This window comes from Manis pentadactyla, chromosome 2, assembly GCF_030020395.1.
Source record: "Manis pentadactyla isolate mManPen7 chromosome 2, mManPen7.hap1, whole genome shotgun sequence".
Classification (NCBI taxonomy): Eukaryota; Metazoa; Chordata; class Mammalia; order Pholidota; family Manidae; genus Manis; species Manis pentadactyla.
Genome location: NC_080020.1, coordinates 92,126,254 through 92,143,086, shown reverse-complemented (window position 1 = coordinate 92,143,086; position 16,833 = coordinate 92,126,254). Strand labels below are relative to the sequence as shown.

Below are 16,833 nucleotides of genomic sequence, written 5' to 3'. Positions count from 1 at the left end.
AAACACTTTCAGTGTATTACTTCATTTAATCCTTACAATATCCTCACGGATGAGAAAATTGAGAAGTTAAGTAACAAGAATTGTACCAGACCTGTTACTGCTAACCTTTAAGCTTCCTCTTTCTGAACTACCTCTTAACAGCCTTTTTCTTAACTATTCATTTTGGTAAGTGCGGACGGACTTATACTATTTCCCAGCTGAAAGTCATTCCCAGGATTACTGCAAGTTCCTTTGCCTTGTCTACTGTCTGACAGTCCTTAGTCTGTGGCTTTTCTTGGTTTTGAGGTCCAGGAATGTACAAAGTGTAGATAGAGAATGCTCCATGCATGGTATGAAGATGAAGTATGTCTTCTTGTTCTCACTTTTCATCATGTGTAGATGCCCGTTTAAGGCTCCATAAACTTGTGACACTCAGCTTATTTGCTATAGTGGGAGTGGGATAGATGGCGAATCTAATCCTGGGACTGGTATATCTAACGCTTAACTAGTGCTGGTTAAATAGAGATACAGGTATGCTTAATATGTTTAGGTACATTTTAGCATTTAGCACTATATAAAAATACTAAGAGGAATTAATACTTCTCGGTTTTTCATGTTTGTTTTCAGTTTTCTTCTCATTTTTCAAGGTAACATTTCTGTCACTTTGCATATGTCACAGAAACAGCTATTATGTGCTTCTCATAAATTTTCATTCATTTTAACAAAATATAAAATCGGTCTCTCCCAAAGAAACCAATCTCATACTGAACTAAGAAAAATTTGTTTGTTTTGCAGACTTTGAATAATGAGATGAGTACAGATGATGACAATGAATATGCAGAAGAAAAGGAAAGCTACATCTGTGCAGTGTGTCTGGATGTTTATTTCAACCCATACATGTGTTACCCTTGCCATCATATCTTCTGTGAGCCCTGCTTACGGACTCTTGCCAAAGACAACCCTGCAGGCACTCCCTGCCCATTGTGTCGGACAATTATTTCCAGAGTCTTTTTCCAGACAGGTAACTTGTTCTCTTTCACTAACATGATTGTCTAATTATTCTGACTACCTCTTTTTTCCAGTTCTAAAGATACTTCAAAATTTTTTATGAGAAAGTTTATGAAAATCATATACAGCATAATTTACTACTCTCCAGTTTATAAAACAGTGCTTGCACAACCCACAGAACTGTGCTGAAATCCAAATTATAGATGAGTATAAATGTCCTCGTCTCTAATCCTTTACTTTGTGCTGAAATCTTTTCTAAAACATTCTAACTAGTTGTTCAGTTTTTACTTGTACACCTCCAGTGTCAAGGACATTCCACTAAAATTTGAAGCAGCTCTGTGGATTAGTTATTCCTCATATGTGCCTTCCACTACTGCTCATTATTTTGCTCTTGTTATTTCCTCTGGAGTCTCAGAGAATAAATCTGTAAATATCTGAGGAAACTCTTATACCTTTTCCATAAACTCCACATTTTCTCAATCTTTTTATTGTTCTTAAGGTCTTTCTTCCTGACAAGAAAGTAAAATTAGAGCAAGGATTTCTTTAACCTAATTATTATGTAAAAATGGAATATAGCAGTTTTTAAAACATACAAGTGGAGAAGAGGGAAAACTAATAAACATGAACATAGAGAACTGCTAGAGAAAAGGGGAAGAATGATGGATATAAGCACAGAAAATGTTTATTGAGTTCACTATAGTGTGTTAAACATCAGGGGAAATACATTTCTATGTCCACATTCTTACCTCAACCATGAAAGAGCCAAATGAGGATTAAAATAAGCACTTCGCTAACAGTAAGACTGAATAAAACACTTGACACATTTTTCTTAAAATCCAATCACTCACCTGCAAGGGAGAATCAGATTATAAAAATAAGCTTTGAGCACCCTGACCCAACCAGCTGCATGAAGACTTGCAAATCTGGCTGACAGGCTCAGTAATCAATGAAGACAACATGCAGATAGCTAACACCTCAGTGATCTGCTGCACGCACAAAACCATTGCACTGTTTAGACCTAACTGGAGACAAAAAGGACATGCCAAGCACGGTGACTCTACCCAATAGATCAATGACATCACCAGGCAGATTGCTCTTCCTTGCAGGGGGAAAAGGAAGGGGTGGAGAGAGGGAAGGAAGCAGTTCCATGACAGGACAGTTCACTGGAAATTACTCTTCCCTGGCTTATATGAAAGTGGGGGTGGGGGGAGTTATTTTCTAATACCAGATCATTTGCTGAGTGCTTTGGAGAGGCCCCAGTGACACCCTTTCTTTCCTTTTTTTTTTTTTTTCATGTCTGACCATCTATGTAAGAAAGCATTTACTAAAAGCATTTATCATAGCCTGTTTGAAAGGAAACATCTAGACAGTGTACATAGTGATTTGATCGGGTCTATCCCTGCCTTTCATGATCTAGTTTAACACTGATAGGGATTTAAAAATAGCTTTCCTAACATCTTATTTTCATTCAGGTCGTTCTTAGTTCATTTATCAAAACAACGTCATATTTTCCTTTATTTTCAAAATCAGTTCTAAAATAAATTATATTGGGAATACTTATTCCAGTGGAGAGACTATATTTAGTTGTGTACTGTCACTTAGAAGCTGATAATAATAATGAATTATCCTACTTAATTATTTATACTCAACCTCAAAACAAGGGTGTATTAAAAGGCATATTCAGTGAAATAACAGGACAAGGGAATTAATTAATTAATTTTTTGTGTGTAGTTGGGTGCCTTTTTTTTCTTTTATTAAGGTGTCATTGATATACACTCCTTTTTGGAGGGCTGCTCTGTTCTCCAGGTGTATATAGTCTGGCACAGCTTTTTTTCCTGTTGCTTTCTTAGGATTAGTTGTATTAACTATATTTTCTTATTATATGTTTTGGGAAGAGTTCTCTGTCTCACCTCTCACGTGGCCATCCTTAATCCCTTGGGAATTTATTAATTTAAATGAAATATAAAGACCAGGTAAGGTTGAATGGGCAGATACATAAGCCATATGGGCCTACATAGTAACTACAATTAGACGAAGTATTTGGTTTTAAATATTCTGGGTGCCTAAAGAAAAATAAAAGTATATATATATTTTTTATTAATGTTAAATGTTTCTTAAGACCCATAAAAAAAAATACCAATTCCTATGGGTAGGCAGAAGTTTTTTGGCACTTTGATAAAGGAATTTTTTATATTTCTCCTTTATTTCTCCATACTGAAGATGGAGTAGGCAGTGTCCTCAAAAACATCCTCAGAACAAATGCAGTATGAGGCTTTCTAACATGTGTCTTACTTTATTCTTTGGTGAAAGCTGAGGAAATATCAGAATATAAATTAGGGAAAGCAATATTGCTAATAGCCAAAAATATATAGTCCAGTTTTCTTATAAGAATAACTTTTAAAATTATATAGTAGTTTCATTACAGAAAAGTCAGAACATGCAAATAGAATTATAAGCTCAAAATCTTCTATAGTCTTACCTTTTAAAGACTGCATTTAGTGAGTAATCTTCCAGAGTATATTTTTACAAAAAAATATGAGATCATATTATATGTAAGACTTTTAACTTGTGTTCTTTTATTTAAAATTCTTATGATTATATTATGATCTACTTATGCTATCCACTGTTATGGAGCATTTAGTTATTTATCATTTATTTGCTGATATATGTGGATAAATATTTGCACACATCTCTGAATATTTCCTTCCAATGTATTTCCAGAGGTCGAATTGCTAGTTAAAGCCTACATGTGTTCTAAGGTTTTGTATATATTGCAAAACTATTGTAAGCAGCAGTATTCAAGGGCTTATTTTCTCTACACTCTGGGCTATCATTTTTTTCCTTTTAAAATCCCTTGCCATGCCCTTGCTGATTTTTCTTTTGGTGTGTTCATCCTTTTTGTCATTTATTAGCAAGAAGACTTTTTAAATTAGTGTCAGTTTTTGTTATATGTGGCAAATCAATTTCCTGTTTTGTCATTTGTACTTTAATTATGTTTATTGTATTTTATGACTGTGCAGAACTTCTGTATATTTTTATGTAGTCTCATGTAGCAATCTTTGCCTTTATTATTTCTAATTTCAAATTAGGTATTAAAAGGTCTTATCAATTACAGATTTTTATAAACATTCTTTTACCTTACTTAAGTTTTCAATTTATCCTCATTTCGCCTCATTTTCCTCAAGTCCATTTACATGTGCATGGTTTGGTTAAGGATAGAGTACCTTTCTTCCATGTCCGTAGGCATTTATCCCAATAACATTTGTTGAATGATTCATTTTCGCTCTGCTTATTGAATTGCCTTCTTTAAAAAGTAATAATTAATAACTGCTAAAATGTATGTGTGTCTTGGCAGCTGTTCTTTTCCATGTGTATTTCTGCCTTTTTCTATATCATTTCTTCATTCTTATAATTAATTATTCTAGCTTGTATGTTTTAATAAGTCACAAATGAATTAAATTTCTAAGTTATTTGGTGACGATTGACATTGTTATACTATTGAATGAGTGTTATTATGGTATATCGCCTCTCAGTAAACTTCCGCAATTTCCTTCCTAAAGGCTCTGCACAATTCTCATTAGCTTTAGCCTATATATTTTTTGTTATAGCTATTATAAATGAGATATTTTTTCCTTTTCTGGATTCAGCTACTTTTGTTGACATTTTGGGAGAGTTAGTTTAACTTTCCTATTAATAATCTTAGACTTTTCCTATTAACCTTACTGAACCCTGAGAGTTATTTATTAAGAGTCAATTAATCATCTCAGCTACCTAATGTCACCAATTGTGTACCAGCCAAGGGACAGTTACTGTCAAATCGTCAAGTGAGAAAGCTGTAATTCCCTGAAGGAACTCAAGATATTTGGCAAATGAAAAAGGTGTTATTTGTAATATAATTCTATTATAGTAACTCAATGGATAGAGATACAATGAAATTCCTCACAGATTTCTTACATAGAATGTGCTTTAGCAAAATAATGACTTTAAACCTGAACTATAACATTCACTAATTATATGATATTGCTAAAATTAACACTATTAGACATGATATTGATAAAGTAATTAACACATTAGAAGTTGAGAAGTTGAAGTAGGAGGGGATATGTAGAAGGCATCCTGGTGAGGGAGGAAAAATCCCTCAGCCAAGAAGATCTTTGTTTAGTTGTGAGGGAAGGAGTCATATTTTCTTGAATTGACTCTCTGACTGAAGCCTTCAAACCAACATGTCACTTCCCCTTATCATGGACTGACTTTGGAGGACACTCCTATAGGCAATCCTACCACAGACCCAGCATCCATTGTCCAGGGATCCCAGCCCATGGTCACATGGAAGATGGGAGTGTCCCAGGTATTGCAAAGGAAGCAACAGGGTCAGTGCAACCCGCCTCTCAACTGTGAAATGACAGTTGACACTGCACCTGTCTCCCTTTTGACCACCTCCTCAAATCCACTGTCCCTGGTGCCTTTACCTAATGAAACTAGGTGCTGATGAGCAGAGGTACTGGTGAGCTCCCCTAGAAAAGGAAATGAGTCTCAAGCACATGTATAGAAGTCCCTAAGTAAGGAAATGATGTTTAAGCTACTGTAGGATTTTAAGCATAAAACAGGACTATGATTTTTTACTGTGGATATTTAGGCAATCACAATAACTGGAGGATGCCACTGGTATCTAGTGAGTGGGGTCAGTATTACAGATATCATGCAGTGTTCGGGCCAGTCCATGCAATGAAGAATTCTCCTGTGTTCCATCTGACCTGCTCATGTCCTGCTTGGCTTTATCCAGAATATACAGCTCATCATCAAAGAATACAATACTTACTTTTTCATCTACCATGACAGTCTATAATTGGTTTTGGTCTCTTGTCCCTGTTCCCATTAGGGCATTTGACACTTTCTCTTAGTCTGTACAGGTAAGTCCAGTCTATTAATTCTTATGCTAATAGAGGTTTTGTTCTTGTGTCCATCCCTGCCACTATTCTTTGATTTTTCTGTTCATCTTCTACAGAGTAGTCACTGCCTCTGAAATCAAAACTCATTCCTTATCAGTGGAATTATCTGACTATGGCATAATGTATTCTAGTGTAGTCTTAAGCTTTAATATATGGAAATAAAAATTTTTTTTATTTTAAAAATAAAAAAACAAAGTAAGCAAATATTTAGAGCAGGACTTTTCAGACTTCTTTAATTTTCATATTGTCTTTACAATTTTTACTATATCTACATACTACCTGAATCCTTTTTAACTTAAGGATTTTCTTCATGTCAGCACACTTTTTTTTTCTTATTTTAGTCTCATCCTTAACAATGTATTTGTGAATTTATGTATTTGGTGCTCCAGTTTAAATGTTTATTCTAATATATATTAAAATAAATAGGAAACTGAAAATTTTAAACATTTTCACTGAATTTCCCCAAAATTATTTTACAGTAGTGCTAGTGCTTTGAAAACCAACTCTTGAAAAACACTGACCTATACTTACAGAGATTAATCTCCAAAAAGAACTGAAAACCGGAACACTTAAAATATTCCCTGGGGATTGGGAGTAGAGCTTGAAATAGAAAGGAGTGGAATAGTCATTGTTATTTCGTACCTTATTTTGAACTGTAACTTTACATAAAAAAGAATAACACTATGGAAAGTAAATCTCATTTTCCATTAGAAAATGGGACTTCAAAAACTTGATTTTAACTTTGAATAGTTCACTAGTAAAGGATTTGAAAATCACATTCAAATTTATTTTCAGAGGATACATAGATAAATACTCATCAGTTTTCAGTGAGATATTCCTTTTTGGCCCTTTTTTTCCACTATGCAGAGCTGCTGTTGATGTAAATCCCTTAGAGCAACCAGTTACTAGTCAACTGTGTAGGCACCATAATGAGAACCTTCTGGTTCTGAGACATATATTACTGGTATTTCTTTGAGTCACACTAGTCATAGTCTATTAAATACAAGCAGTAACAGCAAACCAAATTTTCTCTAACTTGTGTTGTTCTCCTCACAGATGAGCATTTCTGGGTGCCTCACATGGGTACAAATGAGTTTCACCAGGAGAGAGAGGGTCCCTTGCAAGTCTTATTTTCTTGTCCCTCTTGCAGGGGTTCAAAGTAAACATTGCCCTTGAAGTCTAAAGATAGTTTTCACACAGTTTGTGAGTTTTTATTGATATACAACAAAGTGAACTCAACCATCAAATATATTAGCCCTTCTCTATTCCTGTGTAAGGGAAGGATCTCAGATCTCCTTGACACAACATCCTAACTCAACTTTACTCTTGCTGTTGTCCAACAATACAATGAAAGCATTTTAGATTATATACCCTTGAAAGATAGTAAAGTCAGCAGATTTAAGGGTAAGAGTAAGGTGAGGCTAATTTATAAACTCTAAAGGTCATCTCACAAGAGATTATGAAATTAAACATGATGTTAAGAAATGAAGGCTTAACATCAGCTGGTAAAGATTATTCTGTTAGAAATCTCCCTTTCACCAAGTGCCCAGTACCTGGGACTCTGATTCCCAAACTTGTATGTTCCTTGCAAATGGTCCTTTATTTCAACACAGAACTCAAGGGAATTGTGGGAAAATAAGCTTTCATTATAATAAGAAATAACTTTAAATGGGTAAGCAAGGCCTTTAATAATCTGGAATGAGATGGCTGGACACATATATCCTAACCTTTTAAATCTGAACATAATACCACTGGGTCTGCCTAAGTGACTGTGCCCTATATTTGTAATACTCTTGTCATATTCTCCTCATATAAATAAGACTCTCAGGCCTGAATTCATGCTATCACAGCACTTACATTATAACTTGATGATTACCTCTCTACTAGATAGGATTGAATATAGGTACAATGCCTATTTCAGTTTTATCTCTTGCTCTTAGAAGAATGCTTGTAACCATTACCAACAAATATTTGCTTAATTATAGTTTAAATATAAAATTACCAACACTTAAGCATAAAGTGGAAATCAAAGTTCCATCATCACCCTATTGATACTGCCTGTAGTTCAAAATTGTCCTATGTATGTGGTCATCCTTATTTTATTGTTTATGATACAAAACAATGAGACTTATGGTAATATACCCTGTAATAAAGTGAATTATGTTTTTATATAGTTGGTGATTGACTCCTACACTTAGCCAAATCAAGACAACTAGAATTCCTTTATCCTAACAATCATATACTTTTTTTAATGATAATATCACATACAGATACTGCCATTTCTACTGGTACTGCCATCACATGTATCATCTCGATAAGACTTTAGAATCTTTCCACAATGTTCAGGTTTTTGTTTTGTTTGTATCATCTCGATAGACTTTAGAATCTTTCCACAATGTTCAGGTTTTTGTTTTGTTTTCTAGCATATCAACAATATGAAATACTAATTGTATTAAGTATATTATAATATGTATTATAATAAGCATCTGTGCTCTCATAGTCAGGCAGAAAAGGGGATAACGGTGGTTTTCATCACCTTTTACTCTTAGCCCTATATCTTGGTCTGCCTTCAGATTTTTCTGAGTACTTCTTCCAGATTATTTTGGAAAATGTTGTGTTAAATATTTTATTCATTGCCAAATCCTATATTTCCAAATTCAAATGCCACTAGAATGGCACAATACAGTTCTCTAGGAAGAACAACATCCTTGGTTAAGTTTTGTACAGTTTATAACAGAGTAAGATAAGATCTAATATATTTAAATAAATTCAGATAAGCTTAGAACAGAAAAGAATTTAAGACCATCTTACCCAGTTTTTATCAAATCTGACACTTCATCAGAATCACCAAAAAAACTTGTAGAAAGCACAGATCCCTAGGTCACACCTTCAGCAGTTCTGCTCTAATATCTGGGCAATGCCCTCAAATTTGACTTTTTAACAAGTATCCTAGGTGATTCTGATGCATAGCCAGGCTGCAAACAGGCATTTTGGAATCAGGTTTAATTACATTTAATTCATTTCTGTATTACTAGCTAGACCAGCAAAATGCCAGACACATAGCAGGTGCAAAATAAATGTTTATAGGTGATAGAGCAGAAAATGAGTACAGTAAGTTCAATGACTTATGAGACCTCCCACAGTTATGAGATGTTAGAACCCAGTTCTTATTTGGCCCAATAATATTGAGACAAGGGTTTCTGGATCTTCTCTCCTCAAATCAAGTATAGTAAATAAAATCTTTCTAAATTGTCTCTCTCACAAGATTATGTCATGGACACAGGTGTTTGTATTCAATGTAATATTGTAGATACAACTCCCATTGAATTTTGTACATTTTGATAAAGAAATTTCACTGGTCATAATTTTTTATGAGAAAATTGAGCTATTTTTGATACATCAATGGTATTATGCTAATAGCAGGAAAAATTAATATGGTAACTATTAGTTATCTCCAGATTGGTCTATGGAATTAATATAATTCCAATAGAAATTCTAACAGACTGCTCTGTGAAACTTGAGAGATGATTTTCAATTTTATGTGTAAGATCAAAGGTAAAAACAAAGTGCCCCTAAGAAGGAACAATTTGGGATTCCTTGCGTTTTGAAATATCCAGAATTACTGTATGGTTTTGGTAACTTACCAGTATTGATGTGTGTGTGTGTGTGTGTGTGTGTGTGTGTGTGTGTGTGTGCATGTGTATAAAATACATCAATGAAGAGTTAGTGCAATAATGGACACATACATATGAAATATTTAATTGAATAGTCAATATACAATAATATATTGGCTTCAGATGAACAACACAGTGATTCATCAATTATATACATTACCAAATGCTCACCATAAATGCAGTTACCATCCATCACCATACAAAGCTATTACAATATTATGAGCTATATTCCCTATGCTGTACTTCAGTCCCTACAACTAAATGATTTTTTAATTTGAAGTTTGTACCTCTTTATCCCCTTCACCTATTTCACTCCACTCATGGTACCCAAATGTCCCTTCACTGTGTTTATGAGTCTTTTTCTGTTTTGTTCATTTGTTTTGTTTTCAGGTTCCACATGTAAGTGAATCCATATGGAATTATTCTTACTCTGACCAACTTATTTCACTCGGCATAACACCCCGTAGGTCCCTCCATGTTGTTGCAAATGGCAAGATTTATTTCTTTTTTATGGCTGAAAAATATTGCATTGTATATATGTACCACATCTTTATCCATTCATCTATTGATGGGCATTCAGTTGATTCCATATCTTGGATGTCCTAAATAATACTGTAGTAAACACAGGAGTGCATGTATCTTTTCAAATGATTGATTTTGTTTTCTTTGCATAGATTCTCACATGTGTAATTCCCAGAAGTAGAAAAAAATGAAAAATCATATGGTATTTCTATTTTTAGCTTTCTGAGAAACCTCCAGACTGCTTTCCATAGTGGCTGCAACAGTTTGCACTTACACCAGCAGAGTACAAGGGTTCCCTTTTCTCCTTGTCAACATTTGTTATTTCTTATCTTGTTGATACTAGCCATTCTAATTGGGGTGAAGTGATATCTCATTGCAGTTTTGATTTGCATTTCCCTGATGATTAGTGATGTTGACCATCTTTTCATGTGTCTGTTGGCCATATGTATATCTTCTTTGGAAAAATGTCTGTTCAGGTCCTCTACCCATTTTTTAATCAGATTATTTGGTTTTTTTTATGTTGAGTTGTATGAGTTCTTTATTTATTTTGGATACTAGCCCCTTATTAGATACATCATTTACAAATATATTCTCCCATAGAGTAGATTGCCTTTTTGTTCTGTTGATGGTTTTCTTCGCAGTGAAGAAGTTTTTAAAAGTTTGAAATAATCCCACTTGTTTATCTTTGCTTTTATTTCCCTAGCCTGGGGAGACATATCTAGAAAAAAGGATCTAATGTCTACAACATTAGAGTTTACTGCCTTTGTTTTCTTCTAGGACTTTTACAGTTTCAGGTCATATTTAGGTCTTTAATCCCTTTTGAGTTTATTTTTACATATGGTGTAAGATAATGATTCAGTTTCATCCTTTTGCATGTACCTATTCAGTTTTCCCAACACTATTTATTTTATTGAAGAGACTTCTTTTCTCCATTATACATTCTTGCCTCCTTTGTCATATATATTAATTTACCATATAGGCATGAGTTTATTCCTGGTCTCTCTATTCTGTTCTGCTGGACTATGTATCTATTTGTTCCTGTGCCACTTAATTTACTGTTTTGATTACTGTGGATTTGTAGTACAGTTTGAAATCAGGGAGTGTGATACCTCCACCTTTGTTCTTCTTTCTCAAGATTGCTTTGCTATTTGGGGTCTTCTGTGGTTCCATACAAATTTTAGGATTATTTGCTCTAGTTCAGTGAAAAGTCCATTGTTATTTGCACAGGGATTGCATTGGATCTGTAGATTTCTTTAGGTTGTATGACCATTTTAACCATATTAATACTTTGTATCCATGAGCATGGAGCAACTTTCCATTTATTTGTGTTATCTTCCATTTCTTTCATCAATGTTTTATAGTTTTCAGAGTACAGATCCTTCACCTCATTGGTTAAATTTATTCCTAGGTATTTTATTCTTTTTGATGTAATTGTAAATGAGGGTATCTTCATAATTTACTTTTCTGCTAGTCATTTGTATATAGAAATGCAACAGATTTCTGTACATTGATTTTCTATCCTGCAATTTTGCTGAACCCATTTATTCAAAGACATTTTTGGTGGAGTCTTTAGAGTACATATAGTATTTTGTCATCTGCGAGTAGTGACAGTTTTACTTCTTCCTTACCAATTTGGATGCCTTCTATTCCTTTTTCTTGTCTGATCGCTGTGGCTAGGACTTCTAGGACTTTGTTAAATAAACATAGTGAGAGTGGGCAGCCTTGTCTAGTTCGTGGTCTCAGAGGGAAATCTTTGAGCTCTGCCATTGAGTATGATGTTAGCTGTGGGTTTGTCATATATGGCCTTTATTATGTTGAGATATGTGCCCTATATACACAACTTGTGAAATTTTTATCCTGAATGGCTGTTGAATTTTGTCAATGCCTTTTCAGTTTCTGTTGAGATGGTCACATTTTTTATTCTTCCCTTTTTATTGTTGTGTATCATGTTGATTCATTTGAGGATACTGAGCCTTCCTTGCATCCCTGGGAGAAATCCTATTTGATTATGGTGAATGATCCTTTTGATGTATTTATTAATTCAGTTTGTTAATATTTTATTAGGAATTTTTGCATTGTTAGGGATATTGGTCTTTTTTTTCCTTTTTTTCTTGGTAGTGTCTTTATCTGGTTTTGGTACCAGGCAATGCTGGCCTCACAGGACAAATTTGTAAGCTTGCTTTACTCTTCAGCTTTTTATAATAGTTTGAATAGGAGTGGTATCAATTCCTTTTACATGTTTTGTAGAATTCACCTTTGAAGCCATCTGATCCTGGACTTTTGTTCATTGGGAGATTTTGGTTACCAATCAATTTCATTATTAGTGATTAGTCTATTCAAGTTTTCTATTTTTTCCTGGTTCAGTTTTGCAAGATTGTCTGGATCTAGGAACTTATCCATTTCTTCAAAGTTGTCCAATTTGTTGGTATATAATTTTTCATAATATTAATATCATTTGTATTTCTGTGGTATTGGTTTGGTGATAACTGCTCTTTCATTTCTGGTTTATTTGAGTCCTCTTTTTCTTGAGTCTAGCTAAAGTTTTATCAATTTTTTTTTCTCCTTCAAAGAAACAGCTCTATTTTCTTCTTATTTTGTTATCATTAATCTACACTTACATGAAGAACATTATGTTTACTAGACTTTCCCCTACCCCAAGACTCCCCCACAAACCCCATTACAGTCACTGTCCATCAGCATAGTAAGATGTTGTAGAATCACTGCTTGTCTTTTCTGTGTTGCAAATCCCTCCCCTTTCCCCCACCCCCCACATTAAACATGCTAATCATAATACCCCCTTTCTTCTTCCCTGCCCTTATCCCTCCCTACCCTACCATTCTCCCCAGTCTCTTTCCCTTTGGTAACTGTTAGTCCATTCTTGGGTTCTGTGATTGTCCTGCTGTTTTGTTTCTTCAGTTTTTATTTTGTTCACAGATGAGTAAAATCATTTCGTATTTGTCTTTCTCCACTTGGCTTATTTCACTGAGCATAATACCCTCTAGCTCCATCCATGTTGTTGCAAATGGTAGGATTTGTTTTCTTCTTATGGTGGAATAATATTCCGTTGTGTATATGTACCACATCTTCTTTATGCATTCATCTACTGATGGACACTTAGGTTGCTTCCATTTCTTGGCTATTGTAAAGAGTGCTACGATAAACATAGGGGTGCATCTGTCTTTTTCAAACTGGAGTGCTGCATTCTTAGGGCAGATTCCTAGGAGTGGAATTCCTGGGTCAAATGGTAAGTCTATTTTGAGCATTTTGAGGAACCTCCATACTGCTTTCCACAATCGTTGAACTAATTTACATTCCCACCAGCAGTGTAGAAGGGTTCCCCTTTCTCCACAACCTCACCAACATTTGTTGTTGTTTGTCTTTTGGATGGTAGCCATCCTTACTGGTGTGAGGTGATATCTCATTGTGGTTTTAATTTGCATTTCTCTGATAACTAGTGATGTGGAGCATCTTTTCATGTGTCTGTTGGCCATCTGAATTTCTTCTTTGGAGAACTGTCTGTTCAGCTCCTCTGCCCATTTTTTAATTGGATTATTTGCTTTTTGTTTGTTGAGGTGAGTGAGCTCTTTATATATTTTGGATGTCAAGCCTTTATCGGATCTGTCATTTATGAATATATTCTCCCATACTGTAGGGTACCTTTTTGTTCTATTGATGGTGTCCTTTGCTGTACAGAAGATTTTCAGCTTGATATAGTCCCACTTGTTCATTTTTGCTTTTGTTTTCCTTGCCCAGGGAGATATATTCATGAAGAAGTCACTCATGTTTGTGTCCAAGAGATTTTTGCCTATGTTTTTTTCTAAGAGTTTTATGGTTTCATGACTTACATTCAGGTCTTTGATCCATTTTAAATTTACTTTTGTGTATGGGGTTAGACAGTGATCGAGTTTCATTCTCTTACATGTAGCTGTCCAGTTTTGCCAGCACCATCTGTTGAAGAGACTGTCATTTCCCCATTGTATGTCCATGGCTCCTTTATCAAATATTAATTGACCATATATGTTTGGGTTAATGTCTGGAGTCTCTAATCTGTTCCACTGGTCTGTGACTCTGTTCTTGTGCCAGTACCAAATTGTCTTGATTACTATGGCTTTGTAGTAGAGATTGAAGTTGGGGAGTGAGATCCCTGCCACCTTATTCTTCTTTCTCAGGATTGTTTTGGCTATCCAGGGTCTTTGGTGTTTCCATATGAATTTTTGAACTATTTGTTCCAGTTCGTTGAAGAATGTTGTTGGTAATTTGATAGGGATTGCATCAAATCTGTATATTGCTTTGGGCAGGATGGCCATTTTGACAATATTAATTCTTCCTAGCCACGAGCATGGGATGAGTTTCCATTTGTTAGTGTCCTCCTTAATTTCTCTAAAGAGCGTCTTTTAGTTTTCAGGGTACAGGTCTTTCACTTCTTTGGTTAGGTTTATTCCTAGGTATTTTATTCTTTTAGATGCAATTGTGAATGGAGTTGTTTTCCTGATTTCTCTTTCTGTTGGTTCATTGTTAGTGTATAGGAAAGCTACAGATTTCTGTGTGTTGAATTTGTATCCTGCAACTTTGCTGTATTCCGATATCAGTTCTAGTAGTTCTGGGGTGGAGTCTTTAGGGTTTTTTATGTACAGTATCATGTCATCTGCAAATAGTGACAGTTTAACTTTACTTTATCAATCTGGATTCCTTGTATTTCTTTGTTTTGTCTGATTGCTGTGGCTAGGACCTCCAGTACTATGTTAAATAATACTGCGGAGAGTGGGCATCCCTGTCTTGTTCCCAATCTCAGAGGAAAAGCTTTCAGCTTCTCGCTGTTCAATATAATGTTGGCTGTGGGTTTTTCATAGATGGCCTTTATTATGTTGAGGTACTCGCCCTCTATTCCCATTTTGCTGAGAGTTTTTATCATGAATGGATGTTGAACTTTGTTAAATGCTTTTTCAGCATCTATGGAGATGATCATGTGGTTTTTGTCTTTCTTTTTGTTGATGTGGTGGATGATGTTGATGGATTTTCGAATGTTGTGCCATCCTTGCATCCCTGGGATGAATCCCACTTGGTCATGGTATAGGATCCTTTTGATGTATTTTTGAATTCGGTTTGCTAATATTTTGTTGAGTATTTTTGCATCTACATTCATTAGGGATATTGGTCTGTAGTTTTCTTTTTTGGTGGGGTCTTTGCCTGGTTTTGGTATTAGGGTGATGTTGGCTTCATAGAATGAGTTTGGGAGTATTCCCTCCTCTTCTATTTTTTGGAAAACTTTAAGGAGAATGGGTATTATGTCTTCTCTGAATGTCTGATAAAATTCCAAGGTAAATCCATCTGGCCCGGGGTTTTTTTTCTTGGATAGTTTTTTGATTACCGCTTCAATTTCTTTGCTGGTAATTGGTTTGTTTAGATTTTGTGTTTCTTTCTTGGTCAGTTTTGGAAGGTTGTATTTTTCTAGGAAGTTGTCCATTTCTCCTAGGTTTTCCAGCTTCTTAGCATATAGGTTTTCATAGTAGTCTCTAATAATTCTTTGTATTTCTGTTGGGTCTGTCGTGATGTTTCCTTTCTCATTTCTGATTCTTTTGGTGTGTGTTGGTTCTCTTTTTCTCTTAATAAATCTGGCTAGAGACTTATCTACTTTGTTTATTTTCTCAAAGAACCAGCTTTTGGTTTCATTGATTTTTTTCTATTGTTTTATTCTTCTCAATTTTGTTTATTTCTTCTCTCATCTTTATTATGTCCCTCCTTCTGCTGACTTTAGGCCTCATTTGTTCTTCTTTTTCCAATTTTGATAATTTTGACTTTAGACTATTCATTTGGGTTTGTTCTTCCTTCTTTAAATATGCCTGGATTGCTATATACTTTCCTCTTAAGACTGCTTTTGCTGCGTCCCACAGAAGTTGGGGCTTTGTGTTGTTGTTGTCATTTATTTCTATATATTGCTGGATCTCCATTTTAATTTGGTCGTTGATCCATTGACTATTTAGAAGTGTGTTGTTAAGCCTCCATGTGTTTGTGAGCCTTTTTCCTTTCTTGGTACAATTTATTTCTAGTTTTATACCTTTGTGGTCTGAAAAGTTGGTTGGTAGGATTTCAGTCTTTTTGAATTTACTGAGGCTCTTTTTGTGGCCAAGTATGTAGTCTATTCTGGAGAATGTTCCATGTGCACTTGAGAAGAATGTGTATCCTGTTGTTTTTGGGTGTAGAGTTCTATAGATGTCTATTAGGTCCATATGTTCTAGTGTGTTGTTCAGTGCCTCTGTGTCCTTACTTATTTTCTGTCTGGTGGATCTGTCCTTTGGAGTGAATGGTGTGTTGAAGTCTCCTAAAATGAATGCATTGCAGTCTATTTCCTCCTCTAGTTCTGTTAGTATTTGTTTCACATATGCTGGTGCTCCTGTGTTGGGTGCATATATATTTATAATGGTTATATCCTCTTGTTGGACTGAGCCCTTTATCATTATGTAATGTCCTTCTTTATCTCTTGTTACTTTCTTTGTTTTGAAGTCTATTTTGTCTGATACCAGTACTGGAAATCCTGCTTTTTTCTCCCTATTAGTTGCATGAAATATCTTTTTCCATCCCTTGACTTTTAGTCTGTGCATGTCTTTAGGTTTGAGGTGAGTCTCTCGTAAGCAGCATATAGATGGGTCTTGTATTTTTATCCATTCAGTGATTCTATGTCTTTTGATTGGTGCATTCAGTCC

The 16,833-nt window shown here is 34.8% G+C and overlaps 1 protein-coding gene across 3 annotated transcripts in view; it reads left to right on the top strand.

Moving 5' to 3' along the window:
- RNF180 (ring finger protein 180) overlaps positions 1–16,833 on the top strand; it is a 174,014-nt gene that overhangs the window by 107,448 nt on the left and 49,733 nt on the right. For all 3 annotated transcript variants that reach the window (XM_036887897.2, XM_057494891.1, XM_057494892.1), the window contains exon 6: positions 775–1,000. In XM_036887897.2, the coding sequence (XP_036743792.2) occupies positions 775–1,000 (226 nt within the window). The remainder of the gene's footprint in view (positions 1–774; positions 1,001–16,833) is intronic.